Raw genomic sequence first — 27,110 nt, forward strand, 5'->3', positions numbered from 1 at the left:
GACCTGTTAATCGGCAGCATCAGGTAAGAAACCTCCCCAGGCTTAACACTTTGCTGGGTGTGATGCACAGAGTTCGAGAAGGTCGAGCTGCTTGCTCTCGGGGGGAGCAGGGCTAGAAAGTGAGCTCCTGCCTTACCCCCCACTGGGGTTTTTAGGGTGTAGCCGCACTGAGCACAGTGGGGGCATTGTGATTAGACAGTGGTTTGACAATACGCTGTGCTCAGTGGCAATGTCGATTCTAGGTATTTTCCCCCCTTCAGCTAATTTTTGAGGCTCGGCTGCCAATTGGATCAGGGAATATATTTGGGTTAAAACACCTTCCCCCCTCAAGGTTTCACAACGCAGCCCTGTGACCAGTTGAGTCGGTTACATTACAGAGGAGCAAGCGTGGCTGTGGGTGTGGGACAGGGAGAAATGTCTTTTCCCCCAAAGACAGCAGACCATTTCGCCATCATTCAAACTTCTCAGCTTTAATGTGTTTTTTCAGGCTCCTTAGCACCCAGTGTTACGTGACATGCTGTTCTAGTTGATTTTTTGTTTTCCTTTTCTTTTTAATTGATCTCAAAATATATCATTATGAAATCTCCTGTGCAGAGGAGCCAAGCTCCTGGCTGCCAGACGCTTAATTCTCCTTTTGAGCCTTGTGTTACTTAATGGACAAAGATGCTTGCTGATTTAGGGTAATTCCTCCCTTTGCTGTAATCTTTCTACTTTGATGAAAAGGACAACTTTACTCAAACGTGAAGTACATCTATAAATATTTGAAGAGGAATGAGATGTCCCTCCCAATGCATCGTGGATGGGGACATTCCTTCCAGACTCCTGAACGAGATTTTGGAGCAGCTCCAGGAGACTCACTGCAGGTTTTCTATGGGCCTCCAATATTTAATGACGCAGAGTATGGGGGGCTCAGTATGTGCTGTGGGTACTCACGCTGTTTTTACCAAACCAGTCGTGCTTACGCCTGTGCACATCAGCTACTGAGTCTTGGTGAAATGAGCAATGTAAAATGGAAGTGCATAAACATGTATTTTCAAGGATCGTGGGGCATGCTTACTTCTCCCTTTGCAGTGAAAACAGTTTTTAAATGACTGTGCCAGGTGACATTGAGATAATTGCTTTGGTTGGGCCTCTCCTTATATTGGATTGAGAATACAGGTGCTAAAAATAGAAACAAATGGCATGTGTTCATTTTCTTCCTGTATAGGACAAAAAGCTGTGTGGTTCATAGTCCACAGGAACTGTAAATCTGCTGGGTGCTGTTGATGTGGCCATGATGAGACTAAAGACTGTACTCCTTGCTGTAACAGCACACATTTTTATGTTTTATTTCAGTAAGCATCCTGGGTCTTGGAGATTTCTCTAGTTTGTTTCAGTAGGGATGTTTGGCCAGGATTTGTAGTCTCATCAATTTAGCAAGTAAGCAAACAACAAAAAAAAAAAAAGAGGGTTACTAATGAGTGAGTCATGCATGATTAGTATCAGCTCTGGAGGGCAAATTTCCAAAATCTGAAACTCTCAGAAACTTATTTACTAAGGGAAGTATTGACAGTGTAAACCTGTCCTTTTCTTCTCCCTCCCGGACTCAGTAACAAAAGCTTTGCAGACCACCACATAAAACTGAGCTGGTTGCAATTACCTTGCTTAAAAAGGAGAAATGTTAAAAAAAAAAAAAAGTGATGTGGAATGGCATTTTTCAGCACGGTTGCGGGTTCTCCTCTTTTGCTTGATGCTGTGTGGAAAAAAACCAAAGGAATGAACATCGTCATAAAGATGTTTTGGAGCCACAACCAGCTGCCCCTGTGACTGTAGAGGCTGCCAGCCTGTACAACAAGGTATTACCTCTGAAAATGTGTTTTTATTATTGCAGGAGGGCGGGAAGGAGGCACCACCTCACCTCATCCGGCCAACAAAGCTGGCAGACATAAATGTCTTGGTGTTTGCCTTTCTGCTGGGTCAAGTGTGAATCCCTCCCTGTGGAAATGGCCCCCAAACCAGGCGCCCTCCTCTTGGGGGGTAGGCCCTGAGTGACACCTCCCTCTTGTGCTGACAGTCAGCGCTGGTGTATTTTGCAGCAAGATATGGGTGCCTGTGGACAGCCGGTGGACACTGATGCCGGCGGACACTGATTCCACCTTCTCGGGGTGTTCTACCTCAGGAAGGGGGTGAGGCGTCAAGGGAGAACATGGCAGACGGGAAGCAGGGCTGCGGGCGGGCGCCATGGTGGTGGGATCGGGATACGGGGATGGGCGGCCCCGTGGCGCCGGGTGGCGAGGCGCGGTGCCCCAAGCCGTGGGGCGGCGGGAAGGGTGGTGGGGCGACTCTGTCCTGCTGGGGAAGGGCCGGCGAGGGCGGCGGTGCTACGCCTCTCCCTCCGCCCGCCCGCTCGTCTCCTCAGGGACACGACAATCCAGCAACCGCGGGGACGACCGAGGCCAGAGGGGGCGCAGGGACGCCCCCCAGCCTCCCCCACCCGGCCCCACGCCGTGCCGCTCCTCCCGGCCCGCCAATCCGCTGCGCCGCGCCGCCCGGTCCGCCAATCCGCTGCGCCGCCGGCCGGTCGGAGGCGGGGCTTCAGCGGGAGCACCCCCCCCCCCCCGCCCCCCCTCAGCCGCCTGCAGCGCGTGGCGCGAGCCGCGGCGGCGCCGCTCTGCTGGTAGGCGGTGTGCGCGCGCGCTCGCGCGGGGAGGCCGCGCGTGACGAGCGGGAAGGCGGGCGCGCGGCTCTGCCACAGGGCAACAAGTGAGGCGCTTCCCGACCCCTCCTACGGCCGCTCGGCCCCCCCTCCCCCCCCCCCCCCCCCCTCCCGCCGGAGCCCAGAGCGCTTCGTTTGGGGCTGTTTTTCTCCCTTCCCGCATCCCTTCTCCTCGCCCTCAGCCCCGCTCCCTCCGCCGGGCCGCCGCGGGCTCGCACCTCCGCCGGGGCGCGGCCGGCCCTGAGGAGAGAGCGGCGGCGGCGGCGGCGAGCGCCGTCCCGCGGGGAGGTGGCGGGACGGGACTAGCCCTTCCGTGGCCGCCTCAGCGCCGCCCCGGCATCGCCCTCAGGTGCTGAGCCCTCGCCCTCTGCGGGAGCTGGCGGAGCGCGGCGGCATGGAGCCCTGCCGGCCGCTGGGGCCGTGGTAGGGCGGCAGGCCGGCGCCGGGGGGTGGGTGGTGCGGGGGGGGGGAGGGACCCCCACCGCGTAGAGGCAGCCCGTGGCCGGACAAAAGCATGGTGGATGCGGAGGTGGCGGCAGGAAGAAACCCGGCGGAGACCCGCGGCAGCCTGGCAAGGTACGTGCGTGAGGGGGTCTCGGCTGCCGGCCCCGCCAGCGCTGCCTCCTTGGGGCAGCGGGGGTCGGCGCTGCGAAAAGGGCTAAGGAGAGGCGGGGGAAAGAAAAATACTCGGTTTTTAACTTAATTTTTACCTCCCCTCCTTTTCCAGATTGTGAGGTTTCTTTCTTACAGCCCCTACTTATTTGTGTGCTGATGGTGGGGGGCGAACGGTCGGAGACATATATATTTATTTGGAATTTTTGGGGCTTTTAAAATTTTTTTTCCCCCTCGTGGGGGTGGTGACAGGCGGTGAAAGGGTGGGGTTAAACCACGCGGACGCGAAATCTGCCCAGGCGCAGAGGAGCATCGGCAGCCGGCACATGTTGCAACAAACTCGGTGAGAAGGCGGCAAAGGCGCAATCTGCTGGCATGGATGAAACTTAGGCCAGCCCAGCTGAGTTAAATGACCGTATGTTTGTCGTTGTCGCTTTTTTTTGGCTTTTGAAACGTGGGGAGGAGGAGTTGATGCTGGAACAGTGAGCTTTTTCCAGAGAAAACCTGAGACGTACGGTTGCTGCAGTGCTGGGTGCTGCTGCAATACTCTCCTTGGCTAGAGGGGAGGACGCAGGCACGGTAGAGCCCGTCGGGTTTTCTTCGGGGGTGGTGGTGGAGCTAGAAGACTCGCACAGCTCGTGGGGTCAGCTAATTAGCAGGCTGTAACCTCGTAGGTTAATTATTAATATCTGCGCAGCGTTAGGACTTTGCTGTTACTGCGTAGTGCTGAGGTGGTGGCTCTAAAGTATGGACTTTGCGTTCAGCAAAGGTTCACTGAAAGGGGGAGAATGTTATTTTTGCTAGAGTTGGCCCAAATATATGTGCTCCTGTAAGAGATGATGCTTTTTAATCCTTCAAACTTCCTGAGACATGCTGTACCCCATCAGGAGGGGACTTCAGGTTACTTGCTATGATTGTGGCCAAACTGCAGCTCACAATTCATTAGTCATCCTGCAAAAATTTATGGTGAAAGTTACTTGAGTAACCCTTTAGTCTGACTTCCCAAAATGCTCAGTGCTGTTGGAGTTGATTATTAAACACTAATGTTTAGTTTTAACTATGCAAATTGTTTACCTGGTTTGGTTGGGTTTTTTTCCCCTGGGTGATTTTTTTTTTTAATTATTTTGGACACAGTGGGTTTGGGCACAGAAGTTTCATCTGGATGTGGAAGGATGAATACATAAAATTACACGCTAAATATATAATCTGAAAGTTGTTGAGGAAACATGATTATAGCGTTCTCCTTTGAGGAAATTTCTGGTTAATTATTCCTCCCCTGTCTTAAAGAGAGACAGCCTCGAATTTAGTTCTCTTTTAGAGTTGCTTAAAACGGTTTCATGTTCTCTTGCAGTTCCGCTTTTGCATCAGATTTTCATGCTGTCACGGAGGGGGGTGTGTGCGGGTGGGGTGGAGGAGCAGATGACGCTCCGGTGAGTGGTATATGACGAGCCGAGGAACTGGCTGCTGGCAACGGCTACCTTGTCACCTCGGTGACCCAGCCTAATGCCTGTTGAAACCACTGGAGGAGTTGAATTAGCTCCAAATTATTACCAAATGTGTGGAGGAAACAAAACGGAGAATCAGCTTTCTGGTTCAGCAGATGTAATTTCTAATGTTGGTTGGTTGTGTTTTTTGTTTTTTTTTTTGTTTTTTTTCCGGGGCCATGAACAACTTGGAGAGAATAGACTCTTTAAAAAACAATATTGCAATGGAGATGAATTCAAGTACAGAATGTTTGTTGTATAATTAAAAATACAATGTTTGAATTGAAATCTTTTGGCTTAAAGGCAATCCTGATTTTTCTGCTTGCTTTGAACATGTGACTTTCTACCTGAGATGGTGTGCAATACTGTTGAACAGCTATGAGGAAGCTACAGACACTGCATAAAGTGATCAAAAATTAGAATTTGTTTTAGGTAATTTTGTCATCTGTAAACTGGTTTTGCTTGGATTTTTGCTTGTTTCTTTTCCCCATGTACTATAAATAGATGAGGGAGATGGAGGAAAAGGAGGTACAGCAGCAAGGTAACACTGCTGAAGGGACTTGTTTTGAAGGTTATGCATTCGATGACTGGGAGTGCTAGCTAGCCGTCCGATGCCCTGTCTCATAATAGCTGTAGCTCACTAATCTCCGTAGAGATTGTCCCTCATGAACACAATGTCACTGGGGGTCAAAAATGTTGTTATTATTTATTGCCTGTAAGCTCCTCCTAAATTTTTTTTAATACTTCTAGGTAATAAAGATGCTGCTGAGGAGATCAATTTAAAAGTTGTGCTTGCTCAGAAAGGCTTTGATGAAAAATGAGAAGTGGCTAAAGTGGTTTTGTATTCTGTGCTGACAAATACATGCAGTTGTCTGCATGAATAAGTTATGCTGTATATGGAAGAAAAAAAATGCAGGATTTGAGTCTTCCCTCTTCTTGCCTACCCATCAGACTCCTTAGAGAATGGAGTCTCAGCAGAGTACTCCTCCATGGTGACTTGTCAGCGTCAAGACCCTTAGCAGTTGTCATTTTGCTGCCACCTGGTGCAGCTATATTTGTAGTGGGACTAGCTCTGATAGTGATTTTTCCTGTTGACTGTGTGAAACCACTTGAAGGAGAACAAATGGTGGTGATAAAAGACAGTCTATGTCAGTGCTGGTCGTGTTGAAACATAGGACATAGTCATATGTCTCCTACCACAGCCAATGTTGTCATTATCACAACAGTCAAGAAATAGGGATGGCTTGTCATCGATACGTGTGCTTGACTGAAATCTCTATAGCCCTATTTCTCCAAATTAACTAATGGAGAGGAAAAAGATTGAACAGTATCAATTAAAATCCTCAGCCAACTTCTTTGGTAACTTGTTCTTTTTCAGCAGATGACTTAATTTTTGACAAATGTGTGTCAAATTATCTTGTAAAATCTTTACTTCAGACAGCTTGTGAAACTTCACAAAGTTTGGTACTTGATCGGCTTTTTCTGTGTGCTGTCAGACTTGTGGGTTTGATGGAAAGTGGCTGAGCAGCTCTTGTCAGAAATACATCAAGGCTTGATGTTCCAGATCTCTGTGTTTTATTGGATTTGGTTGTTTCCTGCTGTAAAAATCCCATTAGCTGCTTCTTTTTTGGTTGAAGTATCAACACTCTTAAAGCCTAGTATGTTCCTTGTAGGTTTGTCACACACTTAAAGCTTCTTAAACTGTATAATTCTAAAACTTGCCAAGAATAGGCCGAAGGGGGTGGGGGAAGCTATTGGTGAGAGTATACTTACTGTGGCAACAAAGTTTTAATAATTTATTTTGTTTAGTTTGATTGGTGTGTTTTTGTAGAAAGCACAAAATACAGAAAAAATATGTATTCATTAACATAATGAGCCTTTTAACATGTCTGGTTTTCATGTTAATGTTTCTGGAAGGCCATTAGGATTGATCCCCTTCCAAAAGCTTGAAACCATTTTTGTCCCTTTCATAGGTTGTCAGTTTTGGATTTTTTCCCTGTTATGTCTATTTATTGTATTTTCTATTACTATACAGTAGAAGTACATAAGTAATTTTGAAGCAAGTAGGCATCTATTTGCTTTTCAAATTTAAATTCTTTAAATCTTTTTCAGGTATACCAAATTATAATCCCAAATGGTTGTTTGAAAAATAACATTTTTAACCAAAATATTAACATTTAGTTTAGGAAGAAGGTGTGGTTGTTGTGGCTGCATGCATGAGAAATCACAGGACTTGTATTTGATGTTTCTAGTGCGTCGTAGGCTATATTCAGACAAGTGGTTCACATGGTTTGGAGAAGAATTTGTGCCTGTGAGTGCAGTTAATAAAAATGACTAATGTAATCTCCCTGTAATGTCATGTTCTGACCTCACAAATATATATGTAATGTTTTTTATCAGGCTGCTACGACTTCACAGTTGCCTTTTAGAATCCTTATGTGCTCAAAAATTAGCAAAAAATAGCCAAGAAAAGATGATGATGATATAATGAAATACAGGCTCTTCCCGTCATTTCGGTACAGAACAATCAAGTCACTAACTGAAAGTTGGGGAATAAATCTCTCAGATCTGTTCAGGCACATTTTGCCTTTTACATAGGAAGAACTGACAGGTATCTTGGGCTTGGTACTGCACTTGTATCTTTTTCACCGATTTCTTTGGGCCTTTAAGGATTTAAAAGATGAGTAAATAAACCTCCCCAAGTCTCCAGATCGTGTAAAACCCAGTGAAAATACTGGATCATTAAAACGTCTTGTGATGAACTATGCAAAAGAATGATTGAGTGGATGTCTCATGAGAAGCAATTAGCATTTAAATGAGGAGAATCCCAGTGTTTGATGGGTGCGGTGCTGAGATTTTTAAAGGGAGAATTGATGAAACAACTTCACCAGCAGTTGGTTAAGAAAGCTTTGTTGTTTGAGAGAAATACAATAGTAAGAGTTGAAAAGCATTTAACTTGGAACTAGTTTTGTTCCTCTTTGTAAATAACTTCTGAAATTTAGCAGCTGCTTCATCTTAAGCTCACAGAGGAGCCACTCTGAGAGTGAATTGACTAAATGACTTAATTTGTAAGTCAACTATCTAAATCAAATGAGCGAGAAATCTTGATATTTTTTTTTTTTGGTGGATGACTAATTTTCTTATTTTTCTATACAAGATCAGTTCTCCATGGTTTATGAACCACCAGAGGATATGCATGTTACAGTAGCAGTGTGGTATGGAAAGTTTGTGCCCGCCAAGGTGTGTGTGTGGTGCTCAGCTTCCTGCCGCAGACACCTGCCCCTCGGCCTGCACTGGGTTTCCAGCCGATAGCATCCTGCTGTAGGCTGGTGCGGCTAAAGCAGGGCTCCTGTCTGTGCCCCCAGCCTGTTCTGGTGGTGGAGCTGTTTGTGCAGCTGCATTGTGAACTGAATTGAGGAACCAAGTGGGTTGAGAAATAACCTTTCTGTTTGCTTGTCTTCAGGTTTATACATAATGTAATGCAGTGAGCTGTGCAAATATGGGAATTCATGGACTGGGAAGGGGTGGGATTTTTTAATTCAGTTTAAGAAGCAGTACTGATGAATGTCAGACTGTACCGTAAATTTAGTGTTCTTTCATCTTACTTGAGCAGTGATATTTTTATATTTGAATGTTAGAAAATGGTAATGGAAGGCTGTCTTTGGCTTGGAGAATGTTACTGCAAACTTGATTTAGTTTTGTATAAAACCAATTAAAAGACATGCAGAACAGCTTGGAGTTGATTAGTCAAACCACTCAAATGTAGTGGGTGCTTCGCATTGGTGTGCAGGTAACAGATACAGAAGTTCCTGTTTGGATTTAGAAGTCTAATGGGGTTGGGCACTTATCTGCGGTTAACAGAAATGGGAGTTAGCTGCCTAACCTGCTTAAAGATCTTTCACAAAATCCTCTTGGTACTTATATGCATCGTTAGCTGCCTAAAAAGTGCTGGAGAAATTGTTACCTTTTCCTGAAATTTGATAGGCTGGAATGAGATCTGTATCTTATATTCTACAAGTTTGACAGAGGAAAATGAACTTCCCTACTTACAACTCCATTGATTTTCTGAACTTTAAATGAATTCTTCAGAAAGATGAAAAACCTTTTTTTCCTGTACTTGTTAATTACACTTGAAACCAAAACCAATTAAAGGCAAAAGTCTTTTCATGTATTTGCATTTTAAAATGTAGGTTTTGTATTCTTAAACATTTATTTAGTTCAGTACTGTAAATTCAGAGGCAAATCCTGGAATTCTGACCTGAATATTCACAGTATGAATTTGATTTGAATTGATTTTTGATTGAGTAACCGTATTGCACTTGTAGGGAAACATGACTTGAGATGGCTGGGAAGGTTACTGTCCCAGCTGTGTGTCCCATCATCCAGTCACTGGCTGGAAAGGTGGCAACTCATGGAAGTCAAATTGAAAACCAGTGTGTGTTTATTTTAACCCAAAAGGGCAATGGTCATTAGGTGCAGTAACCTCATTAGACATACCAAGTTACAGTGTCTTTGCTTTTGAAACATAGTTTTTCGTAGTGTGGCCTGTGTCTGATGGTCTAACATGGGCAAGAAGACAAAGCAGAGGTAAAATTTTGATGACTTGAAGTATCGTGCTTAAAGGACGGCTTTGTTAGTTGACTAAATAGCGAATGCTCTCTATGAAAACATAAAGGTGGTTGTAATATGGTTAAGGCAGTAGTAATTATTGGTTTTAAGATAAAGCTTGAAGAGATACCAGGAGGAGATGGATTGTCTTGTTTGTGGAAACTATGGTTATCTGCCTCTTGAATAGGTATGCTAAATCACTTATTTCAAATACAGCATAAAAGTAAGAAGACAGTTCCTCTCCAGCAGAATTAATCTTTTTAAATGACCATTGCAAACCTGGCTGATGCTTTCAGTGTGTGATCCACTCTTTGTTCTTTATTACCAGAACTAGCATTGATCCATGTGCTAAATATCTGAAAGTAGCTCACTTCCTTAGCTTTCTGATAATTATGGGGAGATAACACTGGAGCAGGCCACTCTAGGAGTAGCAGAAACGGGTGAGTCATGCTAGTTCAATAGCTAACCAACTGCCTTGATTATGAAAAGTGTTAGAAATTCAAACCCCAAGGTGTGTCTTGTTATGGTTGAGGTTGCCTAAAGGCTAGCTGCTTCTGGTGGACCAGTGCACCCGGTGCTTGTCTGGCCCTGCTGGTGGGACCTCTGTGAGTGAAGGTGGGAACAGGATCAGTAGTGTCAGGCTGCAGCAGCAGCAGTGTGCTGGTACCTGAAAGCTTAAGCTGATGGAAAATGGGATCTGCTGCGGTCTTGGCTTTGTGAGTCTTCCCTCTCCTGCACTGTTACTGGTGTTTGTGCAGCACAGCAGCAAGCAAATCTAGTGATGTGAGCCAGCTGAAAACTAATCGCTGCTTTATTGCAAGGTTCTTTATCATCCTCTTTAGTTCCCAAACTGACTCACCACAGTGAAATCTGTGCAAAGGTGGGATGGGAGTCTTTGAAGTTTATAGGGGAAGGAATAAATTACAGGAATGTGTCAGCCATGACTGAAACTGTTTTAAACTGCCATGAAACTGTACCCTACAACTTATAATCAGTGTGATGAATGACAATTAATTTTCTTCCAAGAAATACTTCTCTGCTGCCACTCAGTTAAACCTGTTGATTCTTCATAATTTACTGTTTGTTCAAGCTGAAGCTTTCTCAAAGTTACATAAAAACTGAAGTTCATAAATCAGAAGCTGGCAGCTCTGGGTTATTCCTATCAAATTGCATAATGTCATAATTCTAAAGCTTGAACTGACCTTAGAATGACATGTTTTGGGGTTTTTTTTTGTATACCAAAATGGGAAAAACAGGTACTAATGCGGGCCCTCAAATACTGAGGTATTAAACTTTAATACTAATTTTTATAGCAAGTTGAGATCTTACCTTTGGTTGTCAGTGTGAAATCTCAGTTACTAAAAAAACCCAAAACCAACAACCCAAACCCTTTTTGCTCTTAAACAAAGAAACCAAACTTTTCTTAGCACAAATTATTTTGCATGCACAGTTAGGAACACCTTCACAGATGTTTAGTGTGGCTGCAGGTATGCCAGTATAGAATGGTAATATTGGCACGATGTACTAATTTATAGGGACGCTGCCATGATTTCGGTTGCCTTATGTAAGTGTGGTGGAGCTCTGTTGCTTTTTTCCCTGTAGAAAATCAAGACCAAACTTGAGTAGTTCATACCAGTAGAAAAATTGGAATATACATTAAACCTGGGACCGAGTTTATAGAAAACTTTTTGTAATGACCAGAGGGCTTTTCTTGCATGTACCTTGATCTTCTGTAGGAACACTTGAAACAATTCAAAATGAACTGAACATTCTTTCAGCCAATCCGATGATTTAATTTTAATAGGTAAAAAAAATATTTAGACCTAACTCGCACTGAATTCAATAGGTACACATTATTAAATATCTTCTTAATTAAACCCAGACCTTTTGTGAGAGACACCTATAATAACTTAAAATATAGACAAGGTTGGGATGATCTGAGTGATTTACTGGTAGCTAACTTCCTAATTAAAAATGGATGAAAAAATGGATCACTCCAGTTGAAGGTTTTGTGACTTTATCAATTTGATTCAGGGTTGGAAGTGTTCAGTTTGAGATAGTGGAGATCTGGTGGTATCTCTTCCATCTGTAAGTATTGTCGGGCAGAACTTTCACATAAACTGGTTTTAATGAAGTTAAAAAAAAGTTTTTATTTCCTGAATTACTTTGTAATGATAACTTGATGTGAACTTTGTGGGTGTTGCTGCAGTATTTCTAAGCAGCAGTATAAAGGTCAACAAAACTTTTGTTTCATAGATGTTATTTGAAATAGCATACCTTAAAAGGTGACATTCTGGTAACTTCTCTTTCCTGTTTGAGGAGCTAGAGGGAGGGAAGCACCTGGAATTGGTGCAGGAAACATAGCAGTAGTCTAACGTACTCTGAAGGTTTTGGGATTCTGATATTCAGAACTTCGCATTCAGCAGTAAATGAAAGGACTATTCAGTCTTAATACCACAGTTGGAAGCTGACGTCAGTAGTCTCAGGACAGCAGCGAAGTAGGCTGTTAGGGATAGGGAGTTTTGGATTCTCATTATGCTGTTACAAACTTTAGTGTAGCAGGGATTTCCCCACCTTTGTGTTGCATCTTCTGACAAGTTAACTTCTTGAGTTTCATCTTGACATAACTGCTTTGAGCAACGCCTTTAAATGTTGTGCGTTATCTGATCGCTTTGAGAAGCAAGGCTCTGCAGTGAATAAGCCTGCTGACATTAGGTAGTAGTAGTAGTCTGAGAAATTTAAATGTTTGTAGTGCTCGCAGATCCCTTAAGATAGCTGCAGGATCTGTCTGCATTGCACCTAGAGGAGTTGGCTTCAGTGATAATCTGATTGTCTACTGACAAGCCTATATAGGACGTTATTCTTACCTAATGAAGACTGACTCTTAATGCGTGTGGTTTGGAGTCTTGGTGAGATCCGGTGATGGAGTGTGGTCAAATCTGGTTTATGCTGTGGAAGAACCTTGTTGGAACATGTTTTCTACTTGGTTGTGGTTGTGGCTTGGATAAGGTTTGGGAGGCTGCAAGCAGAGTCTTGCTTTGTTCTTCCACATCAGAGCTGTAGCTTGTGCGGGGTGCACGATGACTTCATCATCTTTGTGCCTTCCTACTGTAGTAGTTGCACAGGTTTTTTTTTGGAAGCAGCTGCCTAGAATATTTCGAAGTTGTCCTGTGCATCATAGGAAACAAATTAGATGATACAACTAACATAATAAAGCCACTTTATGTGTATTTACATGGTGTCAGATGACAGTTACTGTCAGCCTGTGTGGGGAAAAATATTTACCTGTTCTGTAGTTAAAATAGTAACTTCTATTCTGTAAGCCAGCAGTGGTTCACAAAACTGGGCTATGAGTTACAATTCCAGATTGTATTTAGAGAAAATGCCATGTATTTTATGTACCACTGTACTTAAAATTCGGTAAAGCATAAAGTTATGTTCTCTTGTATTTCTAAGATTCGTATATTTAATAACCTTCATGAGATGTTTTTATAAAATAATTTTTATTTATGAAGTAGTAAATGCAAGTGATGGTAATTTCCACCTTATGTGCTGTTTAAGACTATTCCTTAATTGCTGCATTCAATCTGCCATTGGAAACATAATCCAAATAGGGTTCTTGGAATATCACCTTCATAATATGGTAGCTCCTGTAAGAATGAATGAGAAGGGAGCTGTTCAGATGTGGGCTATTGCTTTAGTGCTTGATAAAGTCAGTCAAAGCTTAGAAATACATTCTTTCATTTTCACCATAGTTTTTCCTTGGCTGATGGCAAAAGTTTGGGTTGTTGAAAATAGTTTGTGGGCCTCGTTTTGATGATTAAAATTTTTTAAAGGTTTTTATGCAAGCCAGTTAATTACCATTGGATTGAATAGTACATGTTCATTAGATCAGCTTGTCTTAAGTATATCATCCACTAAAGAAAAAAAATAAAAAGAGTTTCTTGTAGGATACTGGATTAAATGCCACATGGAGTGAGACTTTTCTGTGTGGGGAAGTTGCAACAGTTTATATCTTCCCTTTTTTTTTTAACACCATTTCACTTGGAAACTAGGGTTTTTTACCCATCTGTGTGCAGGCATATGTTTATTCAGCATAATTTTAGAAGCTGGGTCTAAGCTTTTATCCTTCTGACTGCAAATGTGATGTGCCAAATGAATTGAGAATGAACATTGCAGTTACTTCCTGAAGTCTGTAGGTAGCTCCGGTATTGCTACTGCTGCAGAAGTTTTGTTGTAATTGCCCCCCCCGCCCCCAATGTAGAATTATCCAAAAACTACCAGTGAAGCTGAGAGGCATTATTTCAAAGCAAGAACAAGACCATATTTGAAAACCCTTCTGTAGGAATAGGGCTACAAATGGGCTACCAGAAAAGGAGGGGCAGTGGAGAGCTTTGTCACTGTGCCTAGGGTAACTGCAATGCTTGAGGCTTGGTGATCACTTTATTTCGTGTAAGAACCTTCAATCCTTCTGTACCAGTTTCAGACTTGAAAAGTTAGTGTTGAGTTTGTAAACTATAAGATAAACCAGTGGTAGAGCTGACAGGGGCCCAAGTTTATTATGGTAGCTACTCTAAAGCTACATTGTGAAGCAGCTGAGTTCATGGTTGAGAGTTAGGTGGAGTGGAAAACAGTAACATGGAAGCCGTACCTTTAAGGCAAAGGGTGAATTGAGCAGATGACCACAAAAATGCTTGTTTCATTGGAAGACTGGCAACTGTCTAACAATCCTCTTTCACATTGGCAGTTTCAGATTGATTTTAAAGTTTATGAGGATTTTACTACTTGTTTTCATCAGTCCATTTCAGAAGGGAGGGGCAGAATCCATCTGGGAAAGGAGTTAATGGTGTGGGTAAGATAAGCAAAGTAACTTTTTTAAAGTGTAGCCCAAAACTGATTAAAAAGTCTATGATTTTGTGCAGTGTATGCTTCATTCCCTTAAATTGTAGGGCATGATCTGGGAGTCAACAGGTTGGTTAAGGGTAATATCAGGAACATTGAGGATTCAGGTCAAGTTAATCTTTTTACCAGACAGCCAAAATAAGTGTTGATTAGTGATAATTTTAGTGGTAAAATTTGTGGGTGCTGGAAATGGAATTGAGAAGATCCAACCTCATATGGGTGGCAAGACAACGATGACTTTCCTGAAAAATTGAGTGGCAAAAGCTCAGCATCATCCACCTGCCATGAGGGTCTTGGACAACCAGTTCCATGTGTGGATGTTTTAAATGAGAAAGCTTTCTAAGCTAATGGGAATACCCATAGATGTGTGTGGGAAAGAGTTCTTTCTCAAATGTTGTGGTTATTTTGGAAGTAATTATCTTTCCTTATTATGTTTAGCAAGACTGAGTATGCTATGTGGCTTGTGCCTTATACCAAGCCCCATTGATACATAGCTTTAAAAAAGTCTCCACAATTTCTTATTTGTGAACTTCAAGTACTAAATGCTTTTTTGTTGCTGTTGCCATATCAAAAATGACCTAATAGAAGGGAAGGCAGAAGACAAGGAAGTGCAAAATAGTTCCAGAAATAAAATGACTAGAACTACTTATTGTGGCAAAGAAGGAGCAGAGGACAGATAAAAGGTTCGTTATATTAGCTGATATGGCAAATGTGCATAACTGCTTTTTTTTTTGTGTTGTATTTTCCAAGGGTTCCCCTCTTGCATGGTAATAGAAAAGCAAATTATTCCAAGTTCTTGCTATGTGAAAAATTGTGGAATTTATCACCAGTGGAGTTCATAAAAGTTGAAAATATGAACAGGTTCAAAGAGGGATGGGACAAAGTCAGATTAGGTTCAATAACAGTAATTAAACATGGTTCAAATGCAGTTCCTGGCCCTCTAATACCTTACTGCAGAAAATCAGGAGAGTATTACTACAGAAGTGCCTCACTGTACCATTGGTTTTTTGGTGGGGTGTTTTTTTGGGTTTGATTTTGGGTTTTTTGAGCAAACGTGCAAATGTGCAGAATGTGAAGTTAGATTGGCTTTTATTCAAACTCTTTATACCTCTTTATGCCTCGGGCTGTGTTTTAGGAAAATACGAGCACATCCTTCCTCAGTCTTGCTGTTTACTTGGGTCTTGAAATTCCATGCCCAAGTTGCACTGGTGCCTTTTGGTATTAAAATATTTGAAGAGCAGAATTTCTTCCAAAACTAAGTAATAGGCTCAAAGAAGGTATAGATGCAATTAATTAAAACTGTTGTCAAAATAAACATTAACTGCTCTGAATTTCATTCTATTTTTAATGCATTGTGTAGTGTGTTGTTATCTTGGTAACTTTCCTCCAGCTGGAACATTGTTTCAGACTGACTGTGGTGTTTGAAGAACACAGAAAACATTGACTGTTATTCAGAGGTAACCACTGTGACATGCTTCTGCAGAAGCAGAATACTGGTATCTGTTGAATTTGCCAGTTCTTAAGATGTTCTTAATTGCTATGGTGTGAAAGTGGACTTGTATGAAGTTCTGAGGGAAAAAGAGATATGGTTGTGTGTAGTTAAGAAGATAGAGTGTTCGGGTTCTTTAAAGCTGGAAGTAGCACAGACACTTTATAACAGCCTGTGGCTCTTAACGTCTTCACATTCTAAAACTGTGTTGTTGCTCGATCAGGGAATCTCTTTTGACTCACTGAACAGCACTGAGGTATTAGAACTGGTGCATCTCACAGGAGGTTAGAGGGACTGCATGTGGCTTGTGATGTGTTTAATAGTTTTAAAAATTATCTTCACTGTTGCATGCACTATTGTTAGCATTCCCAGAGGTTGTGCTGCATGTACAGCTGCTGTAAGGGGATTCAGGCTTCAGAATGAAGTTACATGCTGAGATCCAAGTCTGCCATAGCCCCAGTTATAGCTAGTCTCTCCAAAGAAAGGTGGTAGTATCTGTTAGGTACCTGAGTTACAGCTTCGTTTTGCCAAACTCCTGTTAGTTTATGCCTGAACCAGTGGAGTGTGGTAGGTGCAATATGTGCAGGTAATAAGGTTATCTTATCTTTTGTCAGCCCCAGTGAGTTAAATAGACATTTAATGCTTGGGTTTGGCAGTGAAATAATGTAGACAGGTTACTCAGCCCACTTAGAAAATACAGCATAACTCCTGTCCTCAGTAGAAGATACAAGTATTTGCAATTAAAGGTGATGGCTTCTGTCAGACTTAGAGGTGGAAAAGTTAGATGTTTTACCTTGCGTCTGCATGATCTGTTAAAAAATGAGTATTATATGACTGTTTGCACCAAGGTGTAAGTATAACGTTGTCATTGCCATGATGTTAGATAGCCTCTTGTTAGAGGGTGGAAGGGATTATGCATCCAGAACCAAGGTTCAGTTCCTGGTATGTTGTCATCCCTGCTGAAGAGGGGAGATCTGTCTGCTCCCCTCTGTCTGCTGTGTGCTTTCACTGTAGCTGCTGTGGTGCTTATCTGGTGTGCATCTCTGGTCATTGTTAGTTTTCTGCTGGGTTAGTGATGTGAACTAATTTACGGAGAGGCCTGGCAGAGCACCAGAGCCAGTGCGAGGGAGGGACAGGGCCTGAGTTCTTAGAGGCAGAAAGGGAGGAGGAGAAAGCCTCCATCGAAAGGAGGGGTCAGGCGATTAGATTGGTTCAGCTGCTTGTGGATCCACAGCCTGGAACTGCTGCAAGAGGCAAGGGTTGAGGCAGGTAGTCTGGTTAAAAGTGTTGTTTTTTTTTCGTTCTGGGGTTGCATGAGCGTGCCTAGGTTTGGTTTAGTGCCTCGAAGTACAGATTTGCTACTGTGGCTGCATCTGCTGTGGAGCATTTTGCTGGTGCAGGAATGCTCATGCGGGTATATGCAGTGTGGGAGGGAACGCCACCTGAGGTAGTCCACATCATGTTACCTGGTATTCTTTTCCCAGGGGAATTGTTGATTGTCAATGCTAAATATTCAGGCAGTTTTAAGGGAGCTCTGCTTTGGATGGTTTCCTTAGCTGCAAATCTGTATGATATGCTGCTGTTGAGACTGCTCGCTGGTAGTCACAGCTTATTTTTACTGCTATTGAGCTTCCATGTTGAGACTTGAGATTAATGAAATTCATAAGTAAAAGCATAAAGGAAGAATGTTTTAATAGCAAAGGACTGGTCTTGGAGTGAAGAAGCTGATGTTTGGTACATCTAGAAACACCATTTAAACTTATTTTTAAATAGAACTATAACCTTGAAAATGGCTGTCGTCTTACCTGTCTTTTACTTGCTGAAACTTTCCTTCATTATGTAGTAAACAGGAATACTGCATTTTCTTCATCTTGCTGGAAGAGTTTACTGGTATGCCTGTGCTGTGCAGTGGAATGCAGCACGGGTCACTGGGCTACCACAGGCTATTGCTGCCTTTGGAACACAAGCTAACACCCTTGCGCTGTTCAGGGTTGTGCTGTGTGAACCTACTTGCTGACCTGAAATTGCTTTTAAGGGTCCTTGCTGAGCAGTGTTGCATTGCATTGTGCCCAGTGGTGGTGTTAATAAAATTTACCCCTTTATTTGAAAGGGAAATGATGGAGCCCTCCTGCCAATAACAAGTAATTTTAGGTATTTAGTCACCAGCAATCTGACTGCATAATTTATCATGGCCTTCAGTACTTAAGAGCAAAGAAGATGACTTTTCAGTCAGTATTAAGACATATGAAGTAACAGTTGCTTTCCCTTTATAGCTCCCTCCTGAAGGCTTGTTCTTTAGTTTTATGCTATAGGTGTACTCAGTGCATTGCAAGGGGGATCTGGGGATGGGTATTCATCTCTGCAGAGTAGAGTGCTGCAGAAGCAGCTGCAAAGTACAACAGTTGGGCATCTTAGTAAGAGGCTCCACTGGTTAGGAACTTAAGTTTAACATCAGTAACAGTCAACAAACATGGTCAATATCTGGTCTATGAATATATGGTTCTTTGAAACTCAGGTTACTAAATGGAAACCTGGAATAAAAGAAAGTTCCGTTCATTTAGGAAAGTGGCTTTCCTGAAGTTGTCTTATGATATCTTAGTTAACATGTAAGCAAGCAGTTAATCCTCTGGTATTTTAAACACTCGGTGTTTTGTTGAATATAAGCAGAATGAAGTAAGTTAGATATAAACTTGGTCTGACTTTTCAGGAAAGAGGTTTTTTGTTGTTTCATGGGTAAAATTGGTAGCATTGACTGTCAAAATGTATCCATTTGCTGCTTGCTTTCATGCTTGTCAGCGCCCTTCTTTGTTTTGATGGTATTTCCAAAAGAGCACCTGCCTATCCCGCCTTAAAGATGTTTACCATCTATGATCACATCTCCAACTCAAATGAAGTAGTGCCTTGCTTAAAAACTGTAGGAAAGAAAACCTGGTTCATAGTTTAGGGTGATGTCCAGCATCTGCCAAAAACTGGATGTTGAAGCAAGTTCCAGGTCCTTAGAATTCCTGTTCGGATTGATTCCAGGCTGCACTCAGTGACTGCAAATCTAGGTGTATTTGTTTTGACATCTTGCTATAGAGGACTGGTTAAAGCATCATCTGAATCCACTGTGTCTCATTGTCTCTACCTTAGAGAGGATTGCTTTTTCTGAAATTTTTGGTTTTTAGCCACTTCTTTGCAACATCTGCTTCTTCCTCTTGCCTTTTTGTGTCCTACAGCTAAACCTCAGTAGAGATCTAGGCTTGTTTTTGTGCATAGCAATGTCTTAGTAGCATCAGTTACAAAAAAAAAAGTTAAAACTGTTACCATGTTTCACATATGGATTTTGTGAAATCAGAACAGAAAATCAAATGTTATAATAGAGCTAATCAGAATTCTGCAGGATGCTAGCTCTGCTGTGAGAAGTTCAAACTGATATATGACATGTCCCCTTAGTTAGAGGCAGGTACACTTGGGGGTACTTATTCTTGGTTTTGACCTTGAGCTTGGCCTCCTCCAGATGTAACCCTTGTCTTTTGTCAGGAGGCGTCATGACCCCTGTTAAGTGTAACTTCTTGCCTCCAGGAAAGAGTGGCTCTTGTATAATTAATTCCTGGAACTGGATGGAGTGCACATACTTGATATTCAAGAAGCATTTGCACAGTGCTCTTGGATATATGGTTTAACTTTTAGGTTGCCCTGTGAGGAGTCAAGAGTTGGACTCAATGATCCTCATGGGTCCCTTCTAGCTCAGGAGAGTGGTTCTGTGAATTTCATACTAACTACTCTAGACTTCTGAGTAGGTCCTCATAGGCTTTTGGAATACATACACTCTTGAGATAAAACACAAAACAGTACTGTTTTAAAAACAACCCGTGAACAGTTTCTCACCATTTCACATTAATGTTATTTGGACTTAAAGCTTTTTGGATGTTTGGAATATTTTCTGGTAGCTCATGGCTTTTTTGTATTACCTGTTTCCATCTTCTGTTGTGGTTCATCTTCTTTTATTGATTGCTGCCTGGTCCCACAGTGAAGCTGGTTTTCTTCCCAGATTCTGCTGGCTTGCCTCCTCCATCCATCTCTTGATCCCAGTGCTTCTTTTGTGGCTCCATAAATCTGTTCCCTTCTATCAATACCTTAGTTTTGACTGCAGTGAAGAGTGAACTGGAGCTGAAGAGGGCTGCTACTCCTCCCTCTTCCCCCCCATTTCTACAGAATCATTCCAAATACTGTATCTGTAGCAGAACCTCTGTTTATCCAGAGTATGGTTAACGTTAACCTTCTTTTTCCTAGCCGCATGGATGTTTCCTAAAGGCTTTGAACAACTAGACTTTATGTATGCAGTGAGACTGACGCATAACTGTGCAGCTGGGAGTTGCATAGGCAGAACTGTGGTGATTTGTACAAACTTGAACTGATGGCTAAAATGGTGTTCATATCACTGTAGCTGAGAAGTTGAAAACAAGCACTGAAAAACTGTGTGTCAGGTCACCTTTGAGTGTACATAATTCTCCTCACCTTACCCGCTGAAGGTGGAAGAAATTTCTGTGGGATTTTCTGTTCCTGAGGTTCTTTGTATACTGTGATTTGCTTTACCAATATATAGTGTTTACTCTTGTGTTCTGCTTTTTATGATAGCTAGCTAAGTGTTCCAGCCTCTTCTTTTTTAACACCGAAAGCAGCAGGAATTTTTCGAATAGAGTATTGCTTTATGCTGCTCATCTTGGTTCTTCAACAAAACTAGTATAAAAATGCATCAGATAAATTTCAGTATGAGCCAGATCACTTTTAGTTTGTTTTTGGCTTCCCTAACAGATCTTCCATCCTCAGCAGTCAAAGGAGGCAGCTGGGAATTTTTGTAACATTAATGCTGATAGAAGAAGCTGTTACTGGAATAGGAGAAAGTTCTTGTGATCTGTCCAGATTGCTGTCGCTAAGCTGTAAGTAGGAAATGGGTGCTGTCTTGTGCTCTGTGATGCTGCTCCTTAGCAAGCTGCCCAGCGCAGAAAATCTGTAATCTGCTGGCGCTTTGGTCAATCCACTGCTGTGTCAGCAAAGCAGATGAAGAAATGAGATTTACCTTGTGTTTACTTGTGAAAGAAAAAAAACCCACCACACCAAAAAAACCCCAAAGCAAAAAAACCCAAGCCCCCACTAGCAACAACATTACAAATGCAGCATGCACACACACCCCCCCCCACCCCCAGTGATGAGAATTGTTATACCGTGTTTTGTGATAAATCCAGTTCACAGAATCACAGAATCATCTAGGTTGGAAAGGACCTTGAAGATCATCTAGTCCAACCACTTGATGTGGAATTGCTGAGCTGGCATCCTTTTATCAATTCCTGTCTTCAGGTGTAATGATTAAAGCTAATACCTATTAATTATAAAACTGAGAATTCTATTTCAGTTTATAGAAATAGCCTTTCTGAAGTCTGATTGTTTCCTGTTTGCTTTTAGTTCAGGGACCTCAATCTAATGCTATGAATAAGTGTTTAATACAACCTGTCTTTGTCTAGTTTAGGAAAAGGATGCTTTAACAAAGCATTTTTTATCCCTTTTTTTACTTGGTAGCCCTTAGTATTGGTTTGATATTCTTAATGAGTATATTTTTAAATGAATTGATAAAAAACACATGTAGGTAGCTTTTGATTACAGAAAAGAATGCTTTCATGCAGAATTGTGGGGGATGTTCATGTCCGATAAAATTCTTTTTTTTTCTCAGAAACACTAATTTTCTCACCAATGTTGGATGGCTTTTTAAAAATGAGACTGAAAATTATACTGGCAGTACTTATATGTGAGACTGATAGCAATTACTGTGCTTTGTGTGGTGAAACCACTGTCATCCTGCCAGACTTGTTCTTTTTCTGATGAGAAGTTCTACCAAGTCTAACAGTAAGTGGAGATTTTCCTGTGTAGGATCCCCCTCTCATTTGCTGCAGGGATTGCAAGGCTGCAAGTGAAAACCCAGGAAGATTAAGATTCTTGTAGTTACAGAATTTGAATGCTTACCCAAAAGACTTAGTGATTTGAAGGATTTTAAGTGATTGAAATGAAGTCTCTGCAAATCGTGTCTCATTGTGTTCAGAACAGTCTCCGGTCAAGCATCCAGGTGACTTGCAGAGGTGTTGAATACTCACAGCTCAGTAACTGGGGCTGTGACAGGTGAGCTGTGTAGTGCTACGTATCCTGGAAAATCAGGCTCTGGCTGAGCTCTTGACAATCCTGTGTTTGTTAGCTGTTTCTGGCGGGGAGCTTCTCACCCTGCTGTCTCGGGAGTCCTGGGATCACAGGTCAAATACCACGTCATTTGTTGTTCTGGTGAGAAGTGCTATAGAGGACAGGGTAGATAAGCACTGATGTGCACGCTGAACTGCATGGAATAGTACAGAGCAAAGGACAGCTGCTTCTCCAGTATTTTCGTGTGTACTGGAAGGGAAGAAAAATGGTGTATAATAGCTGAATCTACTGTGGCAGTTGAAAGAGGAAGATAGTTTCTTTGAACTGTGTGTGGCCAGCCAGTGCTTTCTAACAATTCAGCTGTTCAGGTTGAATGATGGCACTGACCACAAGTTTGTTTTTGTCTTCGAGGTACAGAAGAAGACTACTTAAAATTAGAACAGCAAACTTCAGCTGGCTGAGAACAGGACATTAAATAAAGTAAATCTGGCCTGAGCGTATACAAAGATAAATATGCAGATGGTACATGAGGTCAGATCAAGGAAGAATAGGGATTTTTCTCTGAGTAGTCCATTGTTTCTAGGAGTGGCTTTTTATTTAAATTTTAAAAAATTAAAAAATTCTTCTCCCCCCGCCCCCCCCGGATTTAATGAGAATCCAGGGGTCGAATGGGGGGGGGGGGAAATTACTGATTATTTGCCTGCTGCTTTCTTACTCAATTTTGTGTTTAACTTGCTGAGGAGTAAAAGAAAGTAAGACTGGTCAAACGAGAAGAGACCAAGGGTCAGTCTAGCTCAGGTGTCTGGTGATGGCTGAAAATAAAATGAAAAGGAAGAGCAAGTACAAGGTGTACTTCTCAAGTGTACCTTCCTGACTGCTGTTCCGCTGTGATTTCAGGACCTCTGAGGCAGTGTTTATAGCTGGGCTTTTGAGAGTGACTACGAATCTTTTATTTCATTAGGTTTTTCTGGTTTTCCAATAATTATTTATACTCCTGGCAAATGAAAGCGTCTTCAACGGTGAGCTCGGTATCTGACTTAAATGTAGTCTTACTAACTTTCTTACTCATTCTGAATTACTTTCTAGTCTGACTTCCCAATTTAGAGTGGCTTGTTAAATTTTGTGTAGCTTGTATGTTGATATACCTCTGGGCTAGTAAACTGTTTGATAAGCACTACTTTAGAGGAACACACTGTTTTCAAGTTGCTCCTTGTACTGTGAACCTTTCATTCCCAGGCTGTGGAAGAAAGAGGGATTGATCCATTTTCTCTCTTCAGTAAAAACAAGATAGGTCACAGAATAACCTTTGCTACAACAGAGGTATGCGTGGTGTTCCTGGTCTTATGTATATGGGAAACCTCTCCTTTTTTGATTTCTTTTCAGTTTCTTTTTCCTTCCTAGGAATAATTACATTTTCACTGTCTGCTGCCATTTGTTTCCTTTTCCAGCTGGAGAAAAAAACCAAAGCAAAATTAATGTTCTCTTCTGTCTGCAGAGATCTGAATACCAGCAATGCAGCTGGCCAGTTTTGTCAGCCTCTCATAAGGAACAGCCAAGTGAAATGGACAGAAACTAATTGTATGCTTTCAAATTCAGCTCTGCCTGTTATGTAGTTGGAAGGTATAAGAGTGCAAGTATAAAAGTTTGAAACTTAAAATAACTGACATCGTACAGCAATTTATTCTATACCCTTAAGCTTACCTTACTAGCAGAAAAAAAAGTTTCTCTGCCTGCCTTTGCCAAGATGAAGGGTCAGATTCTAATTACTATACAGTCAAGTGTTTCAAGGAGATTTAAATGAGGAGCAAAAACTGCTGGCTAATTTAGGTTCACTGTGAAATGCTGTGTAAAATTCCTAAGCAGCAAATGGAAGTTTTACATTCTTACCAGCTTCTTGTTTGCTGATGAAACTCCAAACCTCTACTAGATGTAGGTGTGCATGTGCTAGAGGTAGATTAGTTTTTCTCTTTTTTTGGGTGTAGGTAAGCTCTGGGTTTAGGTTACTAACTTGCACATTCTTTGTATGAAAATGGTTTGCATTTTTATGAGATGAAGAACTTGGTAGGAAGAAGGCTAAAAATACTTTTTTTTTTTCTCTTTCCAGATATGAGAAATGAGTGTTGGACGCAGAAGATTAAAGCTGCTGGGAATTCTGATGATGGTAAACATTTTTATTTATGTGATTGTGGAAGTCTCAAAAAGTGGCAGCCAAGAGAAGAATGCAAAAGGCCGTGTTATTATACCACGCAGCAAATTCTGGAGAAAATACACTCCTCACAAAGCTTATTGGAACAAACAGCAACAGAAGCTTGAACTGCTGTACAACCCTATTCTGAACTTGCTTTCCAATATGACTGTGGAAGAGAACTTAGTTTCTAACTCGAGCGTTCTCAGTTCCTGCGACCCTGATCCATGGGTACATTCAGAGGTTAGTGACTTTGCAAACTTGCCGGACAGATTCAAAGACTTTCTACTTTATTTGAGATGTAGAAATTACTCATTATTAATGGATCAGCCAAACAAGTGCAAACATAGACCTTTTCTGCTGCTGGCTATTAAGTCACTTACACCCCATTTTGATAGAAGGCAAGCAATTAGGGAATCCTGGGGCAAGGAAATAAAATCGGGGGATGTGACAGTCAAAAGGGTCTTCTTACTTGGACAGACCCCACCAGAGGATAATTTCCCTGATCTTTCAGACATGATAAAATTTGAGAGTGAAACCCACCAAGACATTCTCCTCTGGAACTACAGAGACACTTTCTTCAATTTAACTCTGAAAGAGGTGCTGTTTCTTAAGTGGGTCAGCAGCAGCTGCGCAGATGTCCAGTTTATTTTTAAGGGTGATGATGATGTTTTTGTGAATACCCATCAGATCCTGGATTACTTGAAGAGCTTATCAAAGGACAAAGCCAAAGACTTATTTATAGGCGATGTAATCAAAGATGCTGGACCTCATAGAGAAAAAAAATTGAAGTACTACATCCCAGAAAGTGTTTATGAAGGTTCATATCCTCCATATGCAGGAGGTGGTGGGTTTCTGTACTCTGGTGATCTGGCATTAAGACTGAATAATGCATCTGAGCAGGTACTCCTTTACCCTATTGATGATGTTTATACTGGAATGTGCCTTCAGAAGCTTGGGCTTGCTCCGGAAAAACACAAAGGCTTCAAAACATTTGATATTGAAGAGAAATACAGAAATAACATATGTTCCTACACAAACTTAATGTTAGTACATAGTAGAAAACCTCAAGAAATGATTAAGATTTGGACACGCTTGCAGGATCCACACTTAAATTGTTAAAGTAATGTGCATAAGTGTCTTAAGTCCAAATAACTTTCCAAGATTGGCTCTGACTTTCTTGGTGGACCATTGAAGCTCTGTTTAATAGTTTAATTTTCTCTGGAAACTTCTTCCTGTACTTTTGAAAATGAAAATAACATTAAAATTTGAGGGGATGGCTTGAAGACTTGGTCCTGACTTTTCCACTGTCCTGGTGGTCATCATTTCAATATTAGTCTTAATTTTGAAAAGGACTTCAAGGATGTAACTAGCTGTCAGTTAGCTGTATTGGAAACAGGGATTGCCTACTGCAATGCATCTTTCATTAATTGTGATGGTGGAGGATAATTTTTCCTTGAGTAGTGTTTGTGTGTGGCTGTATGGAAACCACTGTAAATTGAAAATTCACAAATTGGAGGAATGTAGTTTTACTTTAAGTATGAAACACTCTTATGAGACTTTAACTATTGAATTTTTTTAATTTATAGTTTCCAGTCTTTTTGCACCCCAGAACAGTGTTTTTTCCTTTACTTATGATCTTTTGTGCAAAGCATGCCTGTGTCTGAAGGATTCACCCTTTCATTAGATTATGTTTTTTTAATAAAAAAAGCATAATACTGTTTGAAACACCCCATAAAAGAGCTGAGTATATAAGGAAAAGGAAGAACAGATTTTGTTTGGGGCTGGGCACTAGGTACAGTTAGGTCTGCCCCCTGCCCCAAGCTTATGTGAGGTAAAGTTGACTTGTTGCTCATGTTATTTATGTGAAAAGCTACCCTGGTCAGTCCTTGTTTTCTATTTTGGCACTAAATGTGATCAGGTAGCTTGATTTGATGCAGAGAACTGAAATTGCACATTGCTTCTGAGAGCATGGTTTGGATATCCTATAAAGCGGTAGCATATCTAAAATTGTGCAGATCCTAAGAGTTTTGAATTTTGAAACAAACTTTGAAGTTGCATGATGTCTCATGTAGAGTTAAACATGTTCTCAAAACTCAGATCTTCTGTATTTTCACATCTTGCTTATAAGACTTATTCTAAATAGTGGTTGCTTCCTTTGTATATGTAGAAGTGCCTGTCTATTTATTGTTCAGATTGAAGACCAAAACATTTTCTTAAATATATTTTGTGTAACATTTTATTTGTATAGTGTTGTCACTCAGATATTTAAATAGAGCATGATATTTTAAATCCGTGAGACGTGTAACATGTTAAATAAAGCTAATTGTTATTTTTGAATTTGAAAAATAAAATGTGATTTAAATATTTCTTGTAACGCTTCATTTGAGACCCAGTGTTGGCTTACAGAGAAGTTGCACTCTACTGCGTGGCATTCAGTAACAACACATTGCAGAAGTTCAGAGGCAAAAGACTTCATTTGGCAACTTTCTCTAACGCTTATGTAGCAGACTTATCAAGAAAACACTGTCGCAACTGTGTGTGCATTTGTTAGATACTGTAATAGATGGACAACTCTGGCAAAAGCAAGGGAATGTCAAGTGCCCTAGGAAAAATAGTACATAGAGAAATAATTGCCTGTACAATAACACTGCTTGTACAATTGAAAGGAGTCAAGGAATGGATTGAATGGCTAGCACTTTAATTTTTGTTTGAAATAACTTGGCAGCTACAACTCTTTTGGCTTCTTCACCTGCTTTCTTGTTCCTTTGTTTACCTTGAAGAACAAATGTGGTGCTTTTTTTGGGGGGTGGGGGAGGGAGGCAGGGTGGTCTGGTCTTCCACCTTTGTGTTCTGTAGATGTTCACATCAACCCTGGGATAGATAAAGACAGACTGTACTCTGGTATTGTGCCATGAGGTGTGGCCCCTGTGCCTTGTCATTCCTCATGAGAAATTTCTTCTTTCT

At 41.5% G+C, this 27,110-nt stretch overlaps 1 protein-coding gene across 5 annotated transcripts; it reads left to right on the plus strand.

Moving 5' to 3' along the window:
• Nucleotides 1–26,510, plus strand: B3GNT2 (UDP-GlcNAc:betaGal beta-1,3-N-acetylglucosaminyltransferase 2). Of its 5 annotated transcripts, XM_074864298.1 has the most exons (3): nucleotides 2,671–3,271; nucleotides 20,588–20,712; nucleotides 24,063–26,510. In XM_074864298.1, the coding sequence occupies exon 3, from the start codon at nucleotides 24,072–24,074 to the stop codon at nucleotides 25,263–25,265; it is 1,194 nt and encodes a 397-aa protein (XP_074720399.1). In that variant the 5' UTR covers nucleotides 2,671–3,271; nucleotides 20,588–20,712; nucleotides 24,063–24,071; the 3' UTR covers nucleotides 25,266–26,510. The 5 variants fall into 5 exon arrangements, with proteins under 5 accessions (XP_074720401.1, XP_074720399.1, XP_074720396.1 ...); XM_074864300.1 differs by lacking the exons at nucleotides 2,671–3,271; nucleotides 20,588–20,712 and adding an exon at nucleotides 1–23; XM_074864295.1 differs by lacking the exon at nucleotides 20,588–20,712 and having other exon boundaries at nucleotides 2,672–3,271.
• Nucleotides 26,511–27,110: the final 600 nt, after the last annotated feature.

Source organism: Strix uralensis, chromosome 3 (genome assembly GCF_047716275.1).
Source record: "Strix uralensis isolate ZFMK-TIS-50842 chromosome 3, bStrUra1, whole genome shotgun sequence".
Taxonomy (NCBI): domain Eukaryota; kingdom Metazoa; phylum Chordata; class Aves; order Strigiformes; family Strigidae; genus Strix; species Strix uralensis.

What these genes read in the sequence shown, in the direction of transcription:
- B3GNT2 (XM_074864300.1), top strand. Translation starts at nt 24,072, where the DNA reads ATGAGTGTTGGACGCAGAAGATTAAAGCTGCTGGGAATTCTGATGATG.